The sequence below is a fragment of the Vidua macroura genome, chromosome 7, assembly GCF_024509145.1.
Source record: "Vidua macroura isolate BioBank_ID:100142 chromosome 7, ASM2450914v1, whole genome shotgun sequence".
Lineage (NCBI taxonomy): Eukaryota > Metazoa > Chordata > Aves > Passeriformes > Viduidae > Vidua > Vidua macroura.
Window position 1 is genome coordinate 21,483,298 of NC_071577.1, and position 23,493 is coordinate 21,506,790.

The 23,493-nt window shown below is 36.8% G+C and overlaps 1 protein-coding gene across 1 annotated transcript in view; it reads left to right on the plus strand.

Annotated features, from left to right (window-relative positions):
- Positions 1–23,493, plus strand: part of LRP2 (LDL receptor related protein 2) — a 114,804-nt gene that overhangs the window by 76,620 nt on the left and 14,691 nt on the right. The window contains exons 46-66 of the mRNA XM_053982835.1: positions 778–897; positions 1,723–1,854; positions 2,733–2,934; positions 3,374–3,669; positions 4,166–4,682; positions 6,458–6,610; positions 7,061–7,231; positions 8,520–8,743; positions 9,155–9,332; positions 10,246–10,442; positions 12,087–12,332; positions 13,016–13,144; positions 13,301–13,420; positions 13,984–14,100; positions 14,389–14,505; positions 15,897–16,034; positions 16,769–16,891; positions 17,840–17,968; positions 20,080–20,211; positions 20,918–21,049; positions 22,690–22,833. Of these exons, the coding sequence (XP_053838810.1) occupies positions 778–897; positions 1,723–1,854; positions 2,733–2,934; positions 3,374–3,669; positions 4,166–4,682; positions 6,458–6,610; positions 7,061–7,231; positions 8,520–8,743; positions 9,155–9,332; positions 10,246–10,442; positions 12,087–12,332; positions 13,016–13,144; positions 13,301–13,420; positions 13,984–14,100; positions 14,389–14,505; positions 15,897–16,034; positions 16,769–16,891; positions 17,840–17,968; positions 20,080–20,211; positions 20,918–21,049; positions 22,690–22,833 (3,717 nt within the window). The remainder of the gene's footprint in view (positions 1–777; positions 898–1,722; positions 1,855–2,732; positions 2,935–3,373; positions 3,670–4,165; positions 4,683–6,457; positions 6,611–7,060; positions 7,232–8,519; positions 8,744–9,154; positions 9,333–10,245; positions 10,443–12,086; positions 12,333–13,015; positions 13,145–13,300; positions 13,421–13,983; positions 14,101–14,388; positions 14,506–15,896; positions 16,035–16,768; positions 16,892–17,839; positions 17,969–20,079; positions 20,212–20,917; positions 21,050–22,689; positions 22,834–23,493) is intronic.

A 23,493-nucleotide genomic window follows, 5' to 3' on the forward strand; every position in this document is an offset into this window, starting at 1 on the left:
GTGAAGGGCAAGGAAGAGGGAGAGAGAGAATGAGAGATGAAAGAAAGAAACACTAAAATGTTAATGAGCAATAGTTAACTCTTTGATTTCCATCATTAAAGGCACAGGGAAGAGCAAGTTAAAAGGCCAGACTTAATCCTTCTGGTATTTTGAAACTATCAGAGGGTACAGGAAAGTATTGGCAACCACTGAAGAAATTGTCAAAACCCCTTATACATGCCGAGATCAAGGGGCTTGGCTGAAGTGCAGAGAGTATTTGCAGCATGCTGAGCTGGAACTGCTCAGTATTATGGTTTGTTCTTCACTGTCAATAAAGAAAGATTCCCACCAGCAAGTGAAAAATTGGTAGGAGGAAAATTCCCTACCATGAGATACTAATTTTGATTTCCTGTAAAGCACTGTTATGCCTGGTTTTAGCACTGGAAAAATGAGTACACTGGAATGTGATCATTTTCCTATCTCAAGTATAAATGCAGAATATATGTACAGTTGCTGCATGCAATCCTATTTCCAGGACAAATTCTGTCTACTTACTAGCTGATACGTATGCCCAGGGAGAAAATCAAGCGCATTTTCTGCATACAAATATCAAGCTAGTTTGTACAATGAACTCTTTCCAGAGAGGCTGGGAAGAGACATCCTTCCTAGCATAATTTTTTCTCTTTCTTTTTTGGGGACTGTAGTATTTTTTGCATAACATGGACTCAAAAGCAACTTAAAACAATTTGGAAAAGTAGCAGAAAAAAAAAGAACTCATGCATAGTTTTTTTCTTCCAGTCTCTCTGACTTGCACAAACAGTGAGTTTCGTTGTACATCGGGACGTTGTATTCCTGCTCATTGGTACTGTGATCAAGGAATAGACTGTGCTGATGGCTCTGATGAACCTGCATCTTGTGGTAAGTCTGCACTCAGAAGATACAACATGATGGATTATGGCAAATCAGTAATTTGTCTTGTAGGCAAAAGCTTTAATCCAGACTAGGTGGAAAATAAGTATCTTCTGGGTTTTATTCACTCTCTCTAATCTGAGTCACTGAGTAATTTGAGTTTTAAATACTTAAATCTGTGTATGGAATATGAAGGTTTTAGTTGCAACAACTGATTGCTCTTAATATATAAGCTCCTATCCCTATAAGACTATGATGGTAATGAATCAAATGGCAAAAAATAGCAAGTATTTTGGTATTGTTTTGCATGTAAAAGCAGATGTCCTGCTGTACAGAAAGTGTGCATGCAGTATTACATTTGGGGAAAAAGGGAATGTGGGATGCAGAAGGGAACAGTGTTGACACAGTATATGGGTATCATACTATTACAGTAAACAAATCCTGTATGTACAATAGAAACTGCTGGGAATAAGCAGAGGAGTAGGTTAGGAGGTGAAAAAAAAGACTGCGATCTCCAGGGAAAAAGAGAAGTAGCTAACTGAAGTTAGTGACAATTGGTATTATAACATAGTTATTATTCTCACTGTAAAAGTAAGAATAACACAAGGCAAGATTCTTCTGTTGGTTCAGCAGGGCTGGTAGCTCACTTTGCACATTATTGGGGTTGCACCTTTAGCTTAAGAAAATGTTTTGCATCTTATACATTATCTATTTTACAATTAAGCTTTGATTTTACATTTCACTGTCCTAAGTTTCTCCCTGAAATAGTCGTCAGTAGATTTCATGGCAGTGCAGGTTAGTTTAACAAGCACAGTGATTGTGTTCCTTTTGAAGTGCCCCAAATGCGGACTTGTTCGAGTGACCAGTTCAGATGTGATGATGGCAGATGTATCCCAGCAACGTGGATCTGTGATGGTGATAATGACTGTGGGGATATGAGCGATGAGGATCAAAGACATAATTGTGGTAGGTGGTTAATGCAAGTAGATACTCCACTTTGAACTGCAAGTATTTTTTAGAAAACAACCAACCCCCAAACTCTCACTCATTGCCAATTTTTCTACCCCATAAAGGTGCACACCAAGCATGAGGTACAGTCTTCCTATGCCTTCATGATATTGAATGAAAATTGAATATTTTACTGGTAAAAAACCCCAACAAAACATTGTTCTAATTCTGCAATTATTCTTCTTCGAATTGTTGAGTTGACATGGAGATTTAATTAACCTGGGTTGTGTGTATGATCTGGGCAGCTAGAGCAGCTTCAGTGGAGATGCTCCCTAGTGATCATGGACTGCATCTTGTGCATATTAATTACCATGTGTTTGTGGCTTAATATCTTAAACAACTAGTAAACAAAATAAGCATATCTGTTCAGAGGGTGAACAAAGGGAGGGAGGTTCACCAAGACTGATCCTGCTTCTTGATTCTTGTGAGAACAGCTGGTTATACTTGGAGTCCTTGCCCTTATTAACTGTAATATTTCTGCCTCTGCTTGCTCCCTGGAGCACAGAATGCTTTGAACAAAATAAAGAATAGAGGCTATTCAGCTCCCAGAAAACCTGGCTGAAAAAGCTTATTTGAGAATCCAGTAGGATTAGGATACAGATTTCTGGGCATGTCAGCATTGCCTAAGGAATGCTTTGGCTCCCAGTCAGCCTCCATGAAGAACAATGTGCTGTTTTGTAAATGAGAAGATACAGTGGTATCTGTCTTTGTATGTGCAGGAGGACATGGGTCTATTGTGGATTATGGGTGGATATCCAGGCTGTTTGTGTGGGTGGTGGAGGAGGGTGTCACATACACAGAGAATAACTTGGTTAGTGAATGTGCTTTTCCTTCAGCAAACCGCAACTGCACAGCAGCAGAGTTCACGTGTGCCAACAATCGACCCCCACTCAGGAGGTGCATTCCTCAGGCATGGGTCTGTGATGGTGATGCTGACTGCAGTGATGCTCTTGATGAACACCAGAACTGCACACGAAGATCTTGCACAGAAAATGAGTTTACCTGTAGTAATGGCTTGTGCATCCGTAACACATACAGGTTTGTAACTACCCAAGCAGCTGTAGAAATTCCCAAAATTGCTTATTGTGAAGGAGCTAATTCAACCTTTTTTATCACACCATTTAGTTGTAATTAGATCTACAAATTTTAATGAAACTATTTATCTGCTCTGCATTTGTGCATTAGCCTTGACTTGAAAATGCTCTAGAATTTTCTCTCAATATTTCTGTTGTTCACCATTAGCACTTAATCCTTCTTATTATCACTAGTAACCTCTCCTGGGGTGATTCTGTCTAGCCTATAATACACACAGGGAATATTAGCAGGACTCACAAGATTCAATATGACCCCAGTTTCTGAAAGTCTCTTCTATTGGAACCAAAAATATCGACCTTCTTTGGAAATTGGGAGAAATCCATCTGCTCTGAAGACAGTGATTGTCTTCTTATATTTGAAGAGAGTGTTCATTTTTCTTCAGATGTGATAGGCGGAATGACTGTGGAGACAGCAGTGATGAAAGAGGATGCATCTATGAACCATGTCAACAGCACCAGTTTACTTGTCAGAATGGGCGCTGCATTTCCAAAGCCTACATCTGTGATGGGGATAATGACTGTGGAGATGAATCTGATGAGCTGGAACATCTCTGTAGTACACCAGAAGCAACCTGTTCTCCCCATCATTTTAAATGTGACAATGGAAACTGCATTGAGCTGGTTAAAGTCTGCAATCGGTTGGACGATTGCTTAGATAACAGTGATGAAAAAGGATGTGGTATGTATAGATTTATTTGTACTGTCTAATTCAAAAATCTTAGGCACCTTTGAAAAAATACACTCTTAATACAATTCCTTAATTCCAATCATATCTATTCCATGGCTGTTCCTCAGAAATTAAAATAATAAGAAATGTAACTTTTAAATTTTTTTGCTTTAATTAAGTCATACTTACCATGTGCTGCTTTAACTGACTGTGTCGATGAGCTAATGATATAATCAAAATGTATTTCATACGTTGTTATGCATTGCCCTTGCATTTCAAAAATATGCCATAGTCCATACTTTGCACTCGGTGTTTTGTGACAGACTTCAGAGGTGGTAGAATAATTTTATATTAGATTATGTTTTTTACTTTTTTCCTTTATTACAGCAGCCCACATCCACAGCATTTTCAGGGGGTAGCAAGGAGAGAGAGACAGAATGCATTGGAAAGTGACTGCACTATTACTCTGCTAGCTGGCTCCTTGAATAGAACTCGTTTCCTTCCCCAGGTGTAAATGAATGCAGTGACCCTTCAATCAGTGGATGTGATCATGACTGTACAGACACACAGACAAGTTTCTACTGTACTTGTCATCCTGGATACAAACTTATGTCTGATAAACGGACTTGTGATGATATTGATGAGTGCAATGAAACTCCATCAGTATGTAGCCAGATTTGTGAGAACACAGCTGGCTCCTACATCTGTAAGTGTGCCCCAGGCTATATCCGGGAGCCTGATGGAAAAAGTTGCCGGCAAAATAGTAATATCTCCCCATACCTTATTTTTAGCAACCGTTACTATCTGAGAAATCTCACAGCAGATGGCCAGTCTTACTCTCTCATTTTGCAAGGACTGAGAAATGTGGTGGCACTGGACTTTGACAGGGTGGAAAAGAGGTTATACTGGATTGATGTGGGGAGAAATGTCATTGAACGAATGTTCCTAAATGGGACAAATAAGGAGACAGTGATAAGTGATGATGTGCCCAACGGGGAAGGTATCGCTGTTGACTGGGTTGGCAGGTAAGAAAATACATTTTTTGTCTTTCTGAGCTACTGAAGAAATGATGTGTGAAGGAGTTTATCTTAGGGGTTTTTCCCGACTGCATATGAAATTCCTGATGAGTAGTGAAATAGTTTGGATTGTGGATGCAGTGTTACACAACTGCTCTAAATTGTTTATCAGTATCTAATACATAACACTTAAATTACTGTGATGTGTAGTATACTAAGGTTCTGTCAGACTTGCTCTCCCATCAATTGTTTGCTAACAGTTGTCAGGATTGGCATGCAGGTTTCGCTCTGCATAAATAAAATATTGTAACAGGTAGCTAGAAAGTTAACTAGTGAAATAAGTAATAGTAAGCCTTAATGAAAATTAGCTCCTGTACCAATGTGAAGAACATGTGTCTTTGGCTCTTGAAAAACGCACCTTTAACTGACACACTCAAACAATGTGATGCAAATAATTTTCTGTCAGGAGGCCAGCATATGGGTGATGTGTTTCCCAGTTACATTTCATTATGGTAAATTTTTAGTTGCCTAAAAATTTTGTGTTTCAAAAAGTAGTCTGATTTACTGCCACAGAGCCTCTGTCATTATGTGGTGGCCTCTCTGACAGTGGTCTTGCTGTGTTTCATCTTGCTTTCTAAGTGAAGTGGTATAAGTATGAATAGTTTAAATAACATGGATCAGACTGTAAACCAATAAGAATTGTTCAAAAAGTCACTTTTGGAACTTATATGAGAGTATTTATATGTCCATATAATAGTTTTTATTTTTAAGCCACTTTGTCTCTAAACCTAATGATAATTAATGTTGCTAGCAGCCCCAAATGCTTCATGAATCATGTAGAGGTGATGAAGAAAAAGGCAAATTTTAGCTGAACTGGTCCTACAGCTTCATTTCTAATACAGCTTTTGAATTATTTCACCTACCATTAGTTATGTTTCCAGTCAGTTCTTGTTTAGGTGTTCCAGGCAGGCTGAAGAACAGTACAATGGTTGAATTTTCCTGCTTGTTTTCTGTGCAGAGAGAGGATTAAAGGGTGCCATGATATGCAGGTTGGAGAAGACTGTTTTCTCCTCCTCCCTGGTGGGAATGGTGCTATTTAGGGTGATGTAGGCAGAATGATATCTGTTTGGCTATTTCTGGAATGACACTGTGGATGCTGGAGCTGACCAGCTCTGCAGAGAATTTCAAAGTATCCTGCTGTAGTTCTAATTGAATTTAATGCTTTGCTTTGATGCAGGCTTTTTAAAAAATCATCACTTCTGCTTGTATGATTTCTTGGCTTACAGCTGTGTGTAATTCCCAGGCAAAGTAATAGAAGTGTTAGAAAATTCGAGGTGAAATTAAAATTAGAGTGCCAAACTACTTAGGGCTTTTCTACCTGTTTGAAGAGAGCAGAGTTGGCAGCATGGAACAGTTGAGGTTTCTCTACAATGCCTTACAGCCCTTGCAGTCCATTGCACTGCATGTCTGTTTTCCTGCTCCTGGCCAGAAGAAAGGTTTAGGCCAGAAGAAAGGGAAGAAAGGTTTAGGAATTTGTAGGCAAATGGCATATTATTACTCAACTGGGCACCTGCAAGTTTGAATTTGGCGCCACTGATTGTGGTTACAAGGAAAACAGAAGTGAAAAGAGCAGCCTGGAGCATAGTGTAGAAGAGATGTCAATGAAGTATGTGTTCCTTTGCAGTGGATACATTGCTTCTAGGAGAAAAAACAAAATTAAGGTGCTGTGAAGCAAAATAAGGGGGAAAAATAATATTTAATAAATTAACTCTAAAATGTTTCAGAAAATTGTACTGGGTCGATGCCTACCGAGATTGTCTCTATGTCTCTGAACTTGATGGAAGATTCCGGAAAAAACTGGTGGATCGGTGTGTGGATGCCAACAATACTTTCTGCTTTCAGTATCCCAGAGCAATTGTTATTCATCCAAAATATGGGTATGACCTTCCAAGAGTCCTTTTCCTTTAATTTGCAAAAAATCTTGCACTATTCTGAAAATCTGAAGTAAATTTGGGCTGCTTGCATTTAGATTTCTGTGGTGTTAGTACTTATTTGCAGCTTAGGAGAAATAGTAGCTTGCCTGTTGTGGGTGTATATGCATGGCTGTCAGCTCCCATTGAAAGTAGAATTTGGTTCCATATGGACTAGGAAGTTTTAATTGCAAGGCTAAAAGTTGATAGAAATGTGTATGGTTTGGTAGGTGTTGGGGCTCACTGAATTAAAGTGTAATTGCACAATTGTCTGCTGTAGCAGTTAAACTAAAAATATATATTAGCTTTCTTCTTCCTCAATCTCTGCTTTACTTCTGTGGCAGGAAATACTATATTTGAGGCACAGCTTCTAGTATTTACTTCAACAATCCTAACTCTAAGTATTCATTTGAACAGACAGATTTACTGGACAGACTGGGCAGATCGAGCCTATATTGGACGAGCTGGTATGGATGGCAAGGAAAAGACTGTAATCATCTCTACAAAGTTAGAGTGGCCCAATGGACTTACCATAGATTACACCAACGACAAGCTCTACTGGACAGATGCCCATCTAAATTATATTGAGTATGTAAACAGAAAATACTAAAACGACTGAATGATCACTCATGTCAGATTGTGGTGGGAGAATTTATAGGTGCTGTAAAAAGAATACACACTTCTGCCCACTGACTCTATAGAAAACTGGAGTCAAAATGTCTGGAGTAGTAGATGATATGGATCATTAGATGACACAGTAACAGAGTTGCTACATTCAGTGAAAATTGTCCAAAAATTACAGTGAAAAGATTCACACACTGTACTAAAATATGCAACTTCTCTGTGTCCAGTTATACAACCTGAACCAAAGCAAAATTGACTATAAATTCCCTATTTTTTGATTCTCTTGTTTTTGCTTATAGATGAGAATTGAGCAATAACTAAACTAGATAAATGCTAATAAGTTGTATACAAACCTTTAGAAGGTGTCTGAATGTCCATAAATATGATATGGAATTTTCTGTTGGCAATTGGGATTCTTTTGTTAATCAAGAAAAATCTATACATTGCTTTTAGTACTAGAAAATTCCCATCTAAATAGCAGTAAAAATAAATAATAGTTATCTGGCTATTTAAATTATTTTAAAACTCATAATACTGAAATATTTTGAAACTAATAACTTGTATTTATGTTAATGTTCATATTTGTATTCATATTTACCTGCACATTTAGATTTATATTTGTATTTACTTCTATTTCTTCTCTACATTAATTTTTCTGGCAGCCTTTTCTATGATAAAGTATTAGAGATGTCTTTTCAAAAACGTAACTTAATTATGTGTGTGTTTCTCTCTGCTCTCTTGTATTTCATAATTTCCCCATATATGGGAAAGGTGATAGAAAAATGTAAATTTTTGTCAAAGATAATTCAGCAAAGGAGACTAAATCAGAAAGACGTAAAATTAAGAATATGGGAAGCCTATTGTTGTCTTCAATGTTTCATAATTAGCAGTCTGAATCATCTAGGCAAGCTAGTCTCTTTTGTGACAAAAATAACTCACTATTAAGGCAATACATGTGCAAAATTTCATTGTTCTAGCTAATGTGCTTCTGGAGGAGTATACATTTCGGTGGATGTTACTCTATTCCATTTATTTCCCTGAAATAGCCTGTTTTACTTTCCTCCATATACTAAAATGAATTTGCTAAGGATGGTGATCTGTCTTTAGGGCATAAAGAAGCTGCAATTCTACATTGCATGTTTCTGGTCACCAATAATGAAGGACCATAAGCATACATAATATGTAAAGAGAAAAGATGGAAAGAAGTTTTAGCATTTATCTGAATGTTTTGCACAAATTTTTCTTTGTGGAGGTACTCTGACCTGGATGGACATCATCGTCACACAGTATACGATGGGACTCTACCTCATCCATTTGCAATAACAATTTTTGAAGACACAATATATTGGACCGATTGGAACACAAGGACAGTTGAAAAAGGAAATAAATATGATGGATCAGAAAGGACTGTTCTTGTGAATACCACGCACAGACCATTTGACATCCATGTTTACCATCCATACAGACAGCCATTTGGTGAGAAAACAGAATTAGATTTGCATTTAGAGGGTCAGGTGTTATTTCGGGACTAGTCCTGTGTAAAGGACTCTGAGTGCACTCAACTTTTGCCTTTACTGAGTGGAATAAAATGCACAGAGTAAGTGTAGGCATCTAGTTTACATTTATAAATTGCCCTTTCTTTGAAAAGCAATAATTGCTATTGCATAATTTTAAATTAGTTTCTAAAACATCATGGCTTGATAGCATAGATTTTGTGTACATGAAATGACATATATTTCTCTCATGAAATGCCTACTTATCTAGGTTTGGTTCTCAACCTCTTACATTTAATGTTTCAAAACAGTATTAGAGGAATCTACCATAGATTGAAACCTTTGTGTTCTGGAATTTATGAAGTATGGTAATATTTTTCTTCTATTTTACCAGTTAATAATCCCTGTGGCACAAATAATGGTGGTTGTTCCCATCTTTGCCTAATAAAAGCTGGTGGTCAGGGGTTTTCCTGTGAATGTCCTGATAACTTCATGGTCATACAGTTTGGCAATACAGCCCACTGCCTTCCAATGTGCTCTAGCACCCAGTTTCTCTGTGCGGACACTGAGAGGTAAGTCCACTGCTCACCATCGCTTTTTCCATGTGTTTTTAAGGATATATTTTACAGTTTAGTCTGTTCAAAAGGGCAGGAAATTAGGGCTTCCTTCTGTTCTCATTATGAATTTGTGACATGCTTACAGAGAGAAAACCAGGAAAATACAGGAAGACAGGCTTTCATTTTGGCTGGTTCCTTAAGTAGTACTTTTTTACTTTTCCTTCTGTTATAGGCATTGCGGATGTAGCAAAGTTTGGGTTGTTAGAAGCATGTACCTCCAGAAATCATTTCTTGTTGAATCCTCAAACCTGGAATTTTATTTTATTTTTTTTTAAACATCTTTTACAACGTATCTGTTTCTTCCAAATATATACTGTCTTCCAGTGGCCCAGGAAAGCCACTTAGCTGACGTGAGGGCACATTTCTAGCCCCTTTGACTGAGACAACAGTGGAGGGAGAGGAATGGTGATATAAGAGCTCTTGTACTGATGTGTCACCCTGGAGCCTATGAGGCAGGTGTGCTTATTGGGTTGCCTTTTGAAGCAGTGTTATAATGATAGTCCATAGTGAAATTTTTTCTGCTACAGTTTGGGTGAATAATTGAAATATTACCTCATTAAATGATTGATCTAAAAAATATCAGAGAGGATTGCCACAAATAAACATAAAAATTAAATCTTTATTATTTTCTGTCAACTTCCTTCTAGAGGTCCACCGATATCATCTGTTTATCATCTGTTTCTGGTGACACTATTCTGGTATATTTTATTAGCATTTGACATACGAAATAGAAGACATAAAATTCAAGATGTTTTGGATGTTTCAAGAAATATCACTAAGACAAGGCTGTCTTTTGTGCTGCAAAAGGATGGTTGTACATCTGTAAAGCCATATCCTCAACAAAGAACATACTGTTTTCTCTTTGTAGGTGTATTCCCATCTGGTGGAAATGTGACGGACAGAGGGACTGTCGAGATGGCTCTGATGAGCCCCCAACGTGTCCGCACCGGTACTGTCCTGTGGGGCAGTTCCAGTGTAACGATGGGAACTGCACAAGTTCGCATTTCTTATGCAATACCCAGCCGGATTGCCATGACCGATCAGACGAAGATCCTGTACTTTGTGGTATGTTCCAACAAACAAATTAAGCTGTTTTGCCAGTATAAAACATGTAATCAGCATATAAATTTCATAATCACTATCCCTTTTTCAAAGATAAAAAGGTGAGATAGACAGATGCAGTCTTCCATAATCTTGCACCTGCTGGAGCAATTCACCTCTGTGCAAGCAGGGTAAAGGAGAGAAAAAATGTACTATATCAAAACATAAACAGTTTCTATGCCTCCAAGACAGATTTGCACTGAGGTAAATTACCATCTGAGGTATAAAATATTAGAAACAAGACTCACTTTGTTTTGCTCTGAGTAAAGGCATGGTGATTATAAAGAATCTAGGGCTTCCTAATGCCCAGGTCAGTCTAATTTTCCCTCTTTTCTACTTTGTGTGATGGGATAAAATTATTACATCCCTCTGCATTGCACAAAATCCAGTTCATGTGGGAAGATTTGTTTTGGAGAGCGGTTTGTGATAGCTGTCTTATAGAAATGTAGCAGAATTATGCTTGTGGAATAATGTTAGCTCCTTAAAAATCTATGCTATTCCACATACTTATGTCTAATTTGAAAAGCATATCCTTCCTTCTCTTTTTGTAAATAATGTAGTTCTGGCAGTTGCAAGCAAGTAATATAAAACAAGGGGAAAGCAGTTTGATTATATAACTGATAGTGTCATTGCTTTCCATTCCAGTGTGGTTCTAAGAATGACAGAATTAAATGAAATGTCAATTTTAACTGACTTTCAAATAGGTAAGATTTTAAGTGTGCCACAAGGGAATTTAAAAGTAGAAGTATAGCAGCTGTGTAATGCTGGGTACTGTGGCAAGCACATTTCTCTCTGTGCACCTCAATAAAAAATCCTGAGAGAGAGAGAAATGTGCTTGCCACAGGGTACAGCATAACATACTGGGTACAATAAAAATCAGTTTAGGTCTATGTAATTCCTTTTACTTGTTATCTCGTGCATAATAACAAAATCCTTTGGTCTAGAATGTCAATGGAAATTGTAATATGCTGTTTTCTCTTGAACAATTTGGCAGTGTATGTAAAAGAAATTAGTAGAGTGGAGTATGGCAAGAAATTCTGGAAGCAGAGATAAATTTTGACTTCTGTTTTCAGAGCTACCCCAGTTTGCCAGCACTGCTGATGCCACCTTTCAGTGGTTTGCCCTTTGAGAATAGAGGCTATATTTTTGTAGGTTGTGCAGCTGATATTAGCATGGTCTTCTCCTATGTTTTTTGTCATGTTCATTCGTAGAGAAACAGGCTCATCAGGCAATACACACTTAAGCTGATAGCATGGCCAGAGGCAAAATGCCTCTTAGCCCCTCTGTGGAGTGGGAGACCCTGCCTCAAATCACGTTGAATGCTGGGTTTACTTCCCTCTGCTTTAGAAGAAGGTAGTATATGTCTTGCTCCTAGAAAACTGTAGAGCCTTAGTGAGCTTGGCTGAAAAAACCTGGGGAAAATGTGACATGTGATGGTAGAAATGTGTACCTTAACTGCTTTAACTGGGCAAGTATATGTGACATTTTAAATTTCTTTCTGGCTTTGTTTTTAACTGTTGATGTAAGCATAAGGGCTCAATTGATATAACAGCAGCAGATAATTTCTGTAAGTTTCAGTATCCTAACAGTTGATCTGTATTCTTTCAGCTAATCACCAGTGTGAAACTCATCAGTGGCAGTGTGCCAACAAACGATGTATTCCAGAAGCCTGGCAGTGCGATAGAGAGGATGACTGTGGTGACAACTCGGATGAAGACAGTGCTCACTGTGCCAGTAGAACCTGTCCCCCAGGCCAATTTAAATGTGACAATGGCCGCTGTATCCCACAGTCCTGGAAGTGTGATGTGGATGATGATTGTGGTGATAACTCTGACGAGCCATTCCACGAATGCAGTAAGCATACAGCTGTAGTAAAATGCCTACATTAAAGTGCACTAAAAGCAGGTTGAACCACATAATTTAATTTTTCTGAGATTGAAAGTTTATTGGAAAGGAGTATTTTCTGCAAGCTAATTGCATTCATCTAGTAAAGAGCGTTAGAAAACATAGAGACTCTGTGATAATTTACTAGTTACTTATTCTTATACCTACTAGTTACTTATTCTTGAAGAAGAGAAAGCCTATTTATGCCAGCCAGATTATCAGAAACTGGCAGCATCTCACTCTGACTTTCTCGATGCTAGGATTTTCCTATATGGTGTAGCATGTCTCTCTGAACAAATGGGCATCTTCAAAAACTTGTAACACCTGAGGACAAGCTGCCTCCTCTGGCTTCCACATTTGGGGCTATTGCCTGTGTCACCAGCTCTGAATAGTTTAGGGGAAAACACAATGGGTGTGATTTGATCTTGTGATGGATTTGTAGCATATGCAGAATACAAGCAGCATAGATTGGAAAAGATAGTAAAATCAGATACATTTAATGTTTTCTCTTTTACAACACTAAAATTACCAGATAGCTCTTTTTAGTTTAAAATAATTGACTGTAAGTCATAAAAGGTTAGGAGAGGAAGAAATGCAAGGAGGACAGTTAATGGCTAAGTAACACAATTAATTTTGACAACTGCCTCTTTCAGTGGGACCTGCTTATCGATGTGACAATCACACACAATTCAGCTGTAGAACCAACTACCGTTGTGTACCATCGTGGGCAGTGTGCAATGGCAATGATGACTGTAGAGACAACAGTGATGAGCAAGGCTGTGGTAAGTTTGGAGAAGGTCATTTCAACGTAACTTTGTGCCTAGAATATTTCTTCAGTTTGCAAACACCCAGATTTTCTGAAAGCCCTCATTAATACTGTACCTGGCAAAGACTATGCTAATGTGTGCTGTTTTGTTGGTGAACTATCTACACTTCAGAGGAGATGACTTGCAGTCCTTCTGGAGATTTCCGCTGTGACAATCATCGATGTATCCCACTGCGGTGGAAGTGTGATGGAGATAATGACTGTGGAGATAACTCTGATGAGCATAACTGCAGTGAGTTCTTGTTTTGTTCATAATTATATGGTCTCACTTTTGACTTAAATATCCTTCTATTTTTTATGAGAACAAGGCAGCTCTCAAATGCAACCCTTCTTTGTTTTATAAGGTAGTCTCTCTCTTATTTGTTGTAATACCACACTGATATCACAAGGATGCATTCTGGTTACATAAAAACACTAATCCATCCAGTCATCACAATAACACCAATTCCTGTTTTCCACTGAGAAGTGACATTTGAATTTTATCCTGTGTGTAAATGTATAGTCTCTTAAACAATAATAGTGGAATTTTTTTCTCTTACTTGAATTAAAAACTTCTGTATAATTCTGTGTTGAAACAAAGTCTGCAGTGATTTTCCTTTTTTCTGTGTCAAGAGGGACATGGAATATCTACCATATTTACAGAGTACTTGGGGGTAATGATTTTTCAACATCATTTAATTATTTAAGATTTTACCTCTGCCCACATTACTTTTGTCTGGTTCAATGAGACAGATGTGGAGGTTTAACTGTATATCTGGGAAACTTTTCTTATTTCTACATTGATTTTTAATGAAGGTCCTCGTGAGTGCACAGAAAGTGAATACCGTTGTGACAATCTGCGCTGCATTCCTTCCCGGTGGATCTGCGACCACGATGACGACTGTGAAGACAATTCAGATGAACGTGACTGTGGTGTGTATTACCTGAATGCTACCTCTTACTTGTTCACACTGTTGTTTCTAATGTGATAAATTATTCTGCAAAATAGTCTTTTATTGGAAGCATCTTTAAATAAGTAATGTTCACCCTGTCACGTTAGTCACTCTACCAAAAGTAGAGAATACCACAGTTTTAGTAGTCTGGGATTTTCCAGTGTTTTTAGAAGTTTTTAGCATTTTTAGATGTTTTTCTCAAAACATAAAAAATTTCTCTGTCTTTGAACAAGAAGACATTTCAACAGTTACTTCTGAATCTTTTCAGAGCTGAGAACCTGCCATCCAGGTTATTTCCAGTGTGATAGTGGACACTGTGTTGCAGAGCGCTTCAGATGCGATGGAAATGCAGACTGCCTTGATTTCTCTGATGAAGCAACTTGTCGTGAGTTATAAGTTTTGCAATTGGTGCTCATTGTGCTCACTTTCAGAAAGATTTGCACTTTTCCCTATTTTTAAGTGAGATGACACCTCAGAGACATAGAATTCTGCAATGCTCAGTGATTTTAGTAAAAATTCAGGATAAGCATAATATTTTGAATCAGTTTTTTAATATAATAATGGGTTGCCATCTCTTATACTGATTGTAAACACATTCTTAAGGGTAGGAAATGCATGTGTTTACCAAGTCCAGGAGAAGATACACATGCGATTGAATTAAAATTTTTCATTATCCCATAAGCACTGCAAGAACCAAACTGTTTCAGTTGTACCAAATGCTAACAAGGTTTGTAATGAGATTGTTTTCTATAATACTCAAAGTAGTGTAAAGTGTCCTAAAGTATCAGTGAACCTAAGGAAATAATATGCTTTTCCATTTCTGTTTTCCTTTGGTATATTGATCTACTGTGAAACAAATCTCTGTAGCTTGCCTGGATCTACAGCTGCAGCTGTTTACCCAGAAAGTATTGTTCCCAATTGGATTGAAAATATTTCCTCTGTGCTCTATCTGCATTGACTGACATCGGCTTTTTGGGTGATTGTGTTGGTTCTGACTTACATGTTTCCATGGTCTTAGGCATCAGTACTTGGGAGAATTATTTTCTCTTCATGTTGGTATCAGGGCAATTCTGCACATCTTGCCATGTATTTAATTTTAACACCTGTGCTTTAAGTAAGAAAGGGCATCTGCACAGTACTATCTTTATTTTTCTGATGGTTACCACATCCTGCGACATACATAGCAGCAGTTGTCTTTCAGAACCTCAGTTATAAAACAATTGGCTGTTCTTAAATGGAGGATAAAACATATGAGAAGCCGTTGAAGGGCAAGGGTGTGGTTTATTTATGTAGGGTGGTAGAATAATATTTTTGGTTTTTCTTTGGTTTAGTTAAGTTCCTTTCACAGTTTTTCAGAATATGAATGGGGGTTTTTTGCTGTATCAACATGACTCCTTTTGAGATTACATATCTTATGTGCTTCTTCAATCATTCCTGTTTGGTGCCAGTGAGGTTAATTATCTTTTTTATTGAACTAGATTTGTCAATAACAAATTCAGGTAGCATTTGTTAAATTAATTTGTTTATTTTCAAAAGCTTGTCTAACATAAATTGTTTCACTCTTCATTTAAACCTGAATTAATTACTTGTAGCAGTGAAGAAGTCTTCAGTCCTTGCAGCCTGTTGTTGCTGTACATCTTTGAAGCACCTCATACAGTATCTCCTATTATGGAGATAAGTGTTTTTAAAAATAATATGGGGTTGGACCGAATATTTTTCATGAAAATATAAAATTTTTATTGTAACTGAAAATGTCATAATTTTCTTTTTTTTCAGCAACACGGTATCCTAATGGTACATACTGTCCACCCATGCTGTTTGAATGCAAAAACCATGTCTGTATTCAGCCATACTGGAAATGTGATGGGGATAATGATTGTGGAGATGACTCTGATGAAGAACTTCACCTTTGCTGTAAGGGAGAGGAATTATATTAAAATGAACAATATGCTTAATCTCTACATATAATAGATCAATTAGAAAATAAATTGAAATTATTTGGGATGAATTCTAAGAATTTTGCTTTACATGCAAGTTCACTTCATTCTGTGACAGTATTTCTCACTGCTTTGCAGATGTTTGTATATGTGGTTATGAAAGTAGAGAGAAGCATATCAGAGAGATAAGGTCACTATTTCACATTTTTCAAGTTGGTTATTAAAAATAAGAACGTCAGTTTAAAATAAAAGATTAATTCAGATAATGCATATTGTCACAGGTGCTGAACTTTCAAAGCTGTTAGTGTTGTCAGGACATCTTTGTAAATACGACTGAGAAGTCCTGACTTGAGGTCTAATAATTAGGTGTTGGAGGTGCTACTTAAATTGGTTTTGTCAGTTATGTACTTGAATAACATGTTGGATTTCCAGTCAATTTTCTTCATAAACAAACAGAAACCTCAGTTTTATATGTTATTAGAGAACTTGTCTGTGGCCAAAGGTGAGGTACTGTGTTCTGATAAAAAAAATGTGTAATGTCCTAACATACAGTCACCAAAATATGCAGAAAATACTTTTTTGTCTGAATGCCTCCTCACCTTTTGAAATATACAAAACATATAAAATATTCCAAGAGAAAAGTGATATGAATAATTTGTGACCCAATGGCCTAAGTATCAAAGTGTGACTGATCGACCCCTGTGCTTTTAGTGGATATTGCTTGTGAATCTCCATTCCGTTTCCGGTGTGAAAACAATCGCTGTGTATACAGTCATGAGCTGTGCAACCAGGAGGATGACTGTGGAGATGGAAGTGACGAGAAAGAGGAGCACTGTACGTTTACAAAAATTGACCATCAAATACAGTAATTTTGATGTGCTTGATATTTAATAATACCAAAGGGATGTCAAAGTTAACCTTAGATAATGACAGCAAGAGCTCACTGTGAAATAATTTTAACTATGGTTATTAGAACTACATATTTATAGCTCTCTGTACAAGTAGCAAAAATGGGCAAACATTTGTCTGAAAAGTAAAGAGCATGATTTTCAAAACAATACTAGATTTTATTATAAGCACTAGCTACATATTTGCTCATCTTATTATGATCTCTACCTAAAAGGAGGAAGAGGAAAGAGTTTGGCTGTATCGTAAAATTGGGATGGGATGGCTAGCTGGGACTTTTAAAATAAACAAATGGTAATACTTCCTGAAGTTGTGGCACTGTTAAGCACATATTAACAGTCTTGATATTTAGGCCCAGACCCTGCAGCAGCTCTGTTAATATTCAGTAGGTTTTTGCCCTCAGATATCTTACATAGTTCTCGCTGACTGTGCTGTACATTTTAAAGTGTAATCATATTTTTGGTTGCTTAATGATTTTATTTGCTGGCTTTATTGTACAGTATTCTAAATGTTAATAGTTTACTAATATCTCTATAATTTCTTGAAATCTGCACTAGGTGTATTAAATGTATAATTAAAGGATATTATTAAGTTTGCACAATTAAAAGGAAAGTTTAGTCAACTATTAACACGAAGAATTTTCCTTCTGTCTTTTTTATAAAACAGCAGGACTTCTTTCAGTTCATGGAGATGTGACTAGAAATCAGGATGTTACATCCTGGTTATGGTTTTAATTTTACACAGACTTCCAAAGTAGTCTTGCCACTGTTTTACTAGATGGCATCAGCTTCCCCATTAGCAATGGGGAATAGGGTTGTCTGTTGGTATTTCATAGTTTAAACTGTGACAGAGGAATATTTCTCGTCTTGATTGTAGGTAGAGAGCCAACACCAAGACCTTGTAAAGCTGAAGAATTCAAGTGCAGCAATGGAAATTGCATTCCCCTACATTATGTCTGTGACAATTATGATGACTGTGGAGACCATTTTGATGAAATAGGCTGCAGTAAGTAATAATATCAATAAAATACAAAATTACAATGCTGTTGAAATAGATATTTCTGAAACTGAAAGCAATGAATGTTTTTTCTTGAATACCATACTAAGAAGTATTGTTTTTTAAGTAGCCTGTGTGAATTTCCTTATTGTTTTTTAATAAGCCTGTTCTAGGATTATTTAGTTAGCAAGGGTGATACTTACTGTTTTAATTCTTTCATTATTTTAATTTATTTTGTTTTAGTTATCTTCTGTTTTCATTTTTTTGTACATGTCTTCCAAAAACATATAGAAGTGCTACTTAGAAACATGCTTAGTGGGTCTTGGTGGTGTTTAGTTTATAGTACAACCTGATGATCTTAAAGACGTTTTCCAGCTTGAATGATTCCATCATTCCATGAAATTCAGTGCTCTGAACACAATCTTTTTTAGGCTTAGAGTATTTATGCATCACAAATACAAAAGGATTTGATCTTGTTTTGAAATAGTTTGTGTTACAGAGGTAAGAACATCCATCTATTTCAACTGTAATTGCAATAGACCAACCTGTGGAGTTATTCATGGGCAGACTCTGAACTGATTATGTTGCTCTAGCCCTGTTAAAAACAAAAGTATATTGAGATACTTCTATTTTCCTTTTTACAGACATGATCACAGAATTTTCTAAGCACCAATAGTCCTTTGCCTGTTGGCCCTCTCAAATCCTCCATACACCTTTTATGATCTACTTATTATATATTTACTAGCATCCATTTAAATGTAAAATCTTTGAGTTGAACTTTGAGATTAGAGGTATTCTATGAATCTCAAAAAAGCCCAAAAAAAACCCCTAACTTTTTATGTCAATATATAGACAGCTGCAGAGTGGTAACATGAGCATACACTTGTAATTTCAATTTGTCAGGCTGTGATGGCATCAAGTGAAAGTGTGCCAAATGCTACACTGGTGATTTGCAATCCAGCAAACCTCCAAAACACAAATAACTTGGAAGCCTGTAGTGTAGTCCATTTTGAAGCAGCTGATTTCTCTGTTTGAATTGCCATCCTAGTGATCTTTAGGTAATATAGCCCAATGCAATGACTCGATGAAAATATTGAAGTATAAAAAGGCAATGAAGCAGTGTGAAACAGACACCTTCTGGTGTCTGTATTTGGCTCTTTGGGGATAAATGTGAATACAGATCAGATGGTAACATTTGGAACCTTTCCAACACCAAATACCTGCTATAATGAAAGTGGAATATTTGTGTGTGTATGTGTACAATGAATTTATGCTTCTACATGTATATGAAATTGAGCTGCTTAAACTTAATTTAATCATCAATGGAATGTGTATGTAAAAAGGAGATAATCAGCTTAATGTAAAGTTTTTGCCATACATCTGTATCTTTTCCTTATGATCTTCCAATAAGCTTACTATTTATCTTTTCTGCTTATATAACAGATTTGCATTTGTACTCAAGTATTTTATGCATATATAGAATATATATGAACCAATAGAATTCTATATGTACTTTCAGACATGTATAATTTTAATTATCTGTTACAGACTGACTATTATCCCTGATTTGGCTTTTCCATTATAGAAATGTTTTAAAGGGCAGTGCATTCTTTACAATGACCTGTACGGACTCTGCAGTAGGCTTTAGATTTGGTTTGGCATGAACTAAATATCATCTTCTCTCTAGATTCCAGATGTTAATAATGTAGGGCCTGTGTTATGCATGATATCAATTGAGAATATTTCTTCTTCAGCTGTTAAGAAAGCACTGGATAAAAATGAGACCTGTTGGCAAAGTTAGGCATTAGATTAAAATCTCTTAAATTCTGCAGTTGCTACAGATTGGTGGTAATTTAGAATGTAACTTCTGTTAAGGAAGGTGTGCTTTAATGATTATGGCTCTTTTCCTGACCGTCTTCACTAACTGACAGCTCTCTTAACCAGTGGTTACCATTGTCTCCTAATTTTAATTAGAAAAGAAAGGAAAGCAAACTAACTTCATCTATTTGAAAACTATTTTAATTTTTAATAATCAAAATGATTATGCATCCCCCTTATCACTTCACTTTTTGGTTATAATTGTATCATTTGCTTTCTTTCTTTCTTTTTCTTTCTTTCAGATCCTGGAACAGAGCGAACTTGTGCAGAAAACATCTGTGAACATAACTGTACCAATCTGAATGAAGGAGGCTTTATCTGTTCCTGTAGGCCAGGGTACAAGGCCAGTGAAACTAATCGCAACTCCTGTGAAGGTATTTTTAATCTTATAAATGTTGTCTCGCTGATAAGTGTTCAGTGACCTATCACTTCATCATTCTAATGTGATCACTCATTTTCATATTCTAACAGGATTTTTATACATTTATCAGATGCTTCCTAAAATGTTCTGCTGCTGAATCATGTTTTCTAACAATGTATGCCTCATTCAACAAAAAATTGGCTCCACGGTTAAGACTTCTTTTAAGCTTTTTGTGGCTGTAGATGTTTTTGTTTTACAGCACATAGGTTTTGTCATATCTTGGCAATCTGAGGGATAGAAATGTGATTGTTTTCTTTTTTCCTTATTGAAAACAAACTTACTGCAGGTTATACTCTTCTTCTGTCTGTTCTCAAACAGACCTACAGTAAAGGTGTGTTGTGCCATATTTTTGCCCTGAATTTTATGCAGATAAAATGTGGTGAGATAAAATGTGCCACCTCCCTGGGCAACCTACTCTGATGCCTGACCACCCTAAGAGTGAAAGTTTTTTTTCTAATATCTAATCTGAATTTCCCCTGTCTCATCTTAAGGCTATTTCCTCAGCTCCTCTCACTGCAGGCAGCGTAAAAGAGACTGGCCCCCACCTCTCTACAGCCTCCCTTCAGGGAATTGTATAGAGTGATGAGGTCACCCCTGAGACTCCTAAAGACTAAAGAAAGAAATCAAGTTTTAGGAATCTTTTCTCTTCTTATATCTAGATATCAATGAGTGTGAGATCTTTGGAACATGCACACAGGACTGCAAGAATTCCAAAGGAAGCTATGAATGTTTCTGTGCAGATGGCTTCAAGTCTGTGGGTGATCAACAAGGGAAACAGTGTGCAGCTGATGGTATGTTAACTAATAGCGAGATTGACGGCAACCTGTAAAGAGCAAATGCAATATAGCAACTTAATGAATGTAATCCTCTCTTTGATAAGAAGAGGATAATGAAAGCCAAACCTTATTCTGTAAGATAATACTATCTGTGTATTCCACCTATTCCATAATTAGGAATGAAAATGCTCATCTCTGTTTTCGATTGTAAACATTAGAAACGATACCTTGTTTTGTATGCCTGCCTTCATTTCTCCTGAAATTTTCTGCAAACAAAAACCTATCATCAGAAGGAAATTAATGTTGCCTGTTCCTGAAGTTTAGATTTTTTTTCAGCAAAATAATGCATCAGAAAAAAGTTGCATTAAACTGGCATAAATCAAAGGCAGTTTGATGACAGGTTGCCATTCATTGTTCATGGACTGATGCACACAAACAGAAGGATTTTGGCCAGTGTTTCAGATCAGTCATTGACTTTTTATCATACCTCAGTGCAGTGACTACCATGTGTGGCAGTCCTTGAATAGGCAGAGTTGACTCAGAAAATAATAGTAATAGATCATTAATAATAAAAATAAAGAAGTGAAGAAAATAGAAAAAAGTGACAATGGAGCGGTGTTATATAAAAACCAAAAGCAGTACTCTATCTAGAAAAGTAGTTACATTTTAGCAGCTTTAAGAGCTAAATGATAGAAATATGGTATGCCTAGTCAAATGGTAAAATCTTCAGAACAGAATGCCTGTGACCAAACCTACATGCTACTGGAGGTTTTGAAGCCTAAAAATTATTTGTAATATGAAAAACACTACAAGAAAATGTCTCCAGGTTACCCATCCAGGGGCCTAGTTCAGCAAATATTTACTGCTGAGTGTTAGGCTGAAAACGCAAAGGACATTTACACTTCAGTTTCTGCCTGGCTGCCTTTTTGTGCCTGTGTCAGAAATCCAGTTCTTTGATACCCTTCTTCACAGGCTTTGTTCAGGAAGCATCTAGACACACAAACTGTTGAAGGCTAATTGATAGAAGATAACATAATTGTAGCTGGTAACAAAGAAATTTGTTGTGACTAAGTTCTATTTCTATAGAATAGAACTCTCACCTGCTTTGTCGTACAATATCACCGCCCTCATAAATGAGGGCCTGATGGGATGTTATCAGGCTTACCCAAAATTAAACTGTGGCCATAAGAACATTAATCTGAATATAGGGACATTAGAATTCACAAACTTTAAGGTAGAACTTGGACATGTCATGGGTTAAGGGATTGGCAATTTATTTGTATTTTCAAAATTGTTTGCTGTACTTCAAGGGGGAAAGTGGAACCGCATTGTATAGTGGCATTCTGTTTTTGAGATGTGGTGATATGCCAACAATGTAATGTTCAAGAATTTTTAAGGAATTATAAGACCTCTGTGCAAGGTCTATGGTGAAAGGGATAATACTACCCTCAGTGGTAAACATTTCAATTTTTATGAATTTTGGAAAGCCATGAAATTTGAATAGCTCTGAAGCTTTAGAAGAGGCCCTAGATTCCCTCTGATTCTTGTACAGATACAACATGTGAAAATACCATTTAGTTTTAATTAGAAGTTACTTTCATTTGTTTTTTCTAAAATGAGAAATGCATGAAAATAAATTCATTATTGTTTCCCAGGTAATCCTCCATTGTTACTGCTGCCAGATAATGTGCGGATTCGAAGGTACAATATCTCATCAGAGCAGTACTCTGACTATATTGATAACCAGGAGCGTATCCAAGCTCTGGATTATGACTGGGACCCTGAAGGGATAGGCTTGAGTGAGTATGCTGATACTCAGCCATGCAATGGTTGGTTTAAAAAGATGCATTTCTGCAGCATGGGTGTTTAATTTACACTAGAAAGCAAAATCAAATTAGGTCAACTGGCCAGGTCTCTGTTGAATGTGCCCCTCCCCTCTACTCATTCTCCATTAAAAGAAACTGTGGTTTCTTTTAATGCTTTAATTCTGTTTAGCTGGATTTTGATCTGGTTTTCCTTTCATTTTAGTGTGAATTTAGCTGTAGAATTGTGGCTCTTTAGGATTATGCTGCAATAGAAGCCTCTTCAGTTCCCAAACCTGGCCCAAGTCTTGCAAGAACTTAAGCTAAGCAGGAATGACCAATACATCCCTGTATTAACTTATATTTCTGCTTCTTCCTCAGGTTCCATTTTTGCTATTTCCACAGGGCCTCTGTTCTGGGCCATACTTGCTCCTTAGGGTTATGAGAGTCTAAATTACTCTCAAAGTCATGTATAAAGGTTTCAGAGCTAAGATCCTCTGCTCTTGAAAAATTTGATATATATTTCTTCATAATCTAGCTCAAGATGACTTTAGATGTGTATCTTTCATATGATAGATGACTTTAGAATTTACACACTAACACAACCTTACTCATAAATAAATGGGGCTGGTAACTTCACATAAGAGCCTCAGAAAA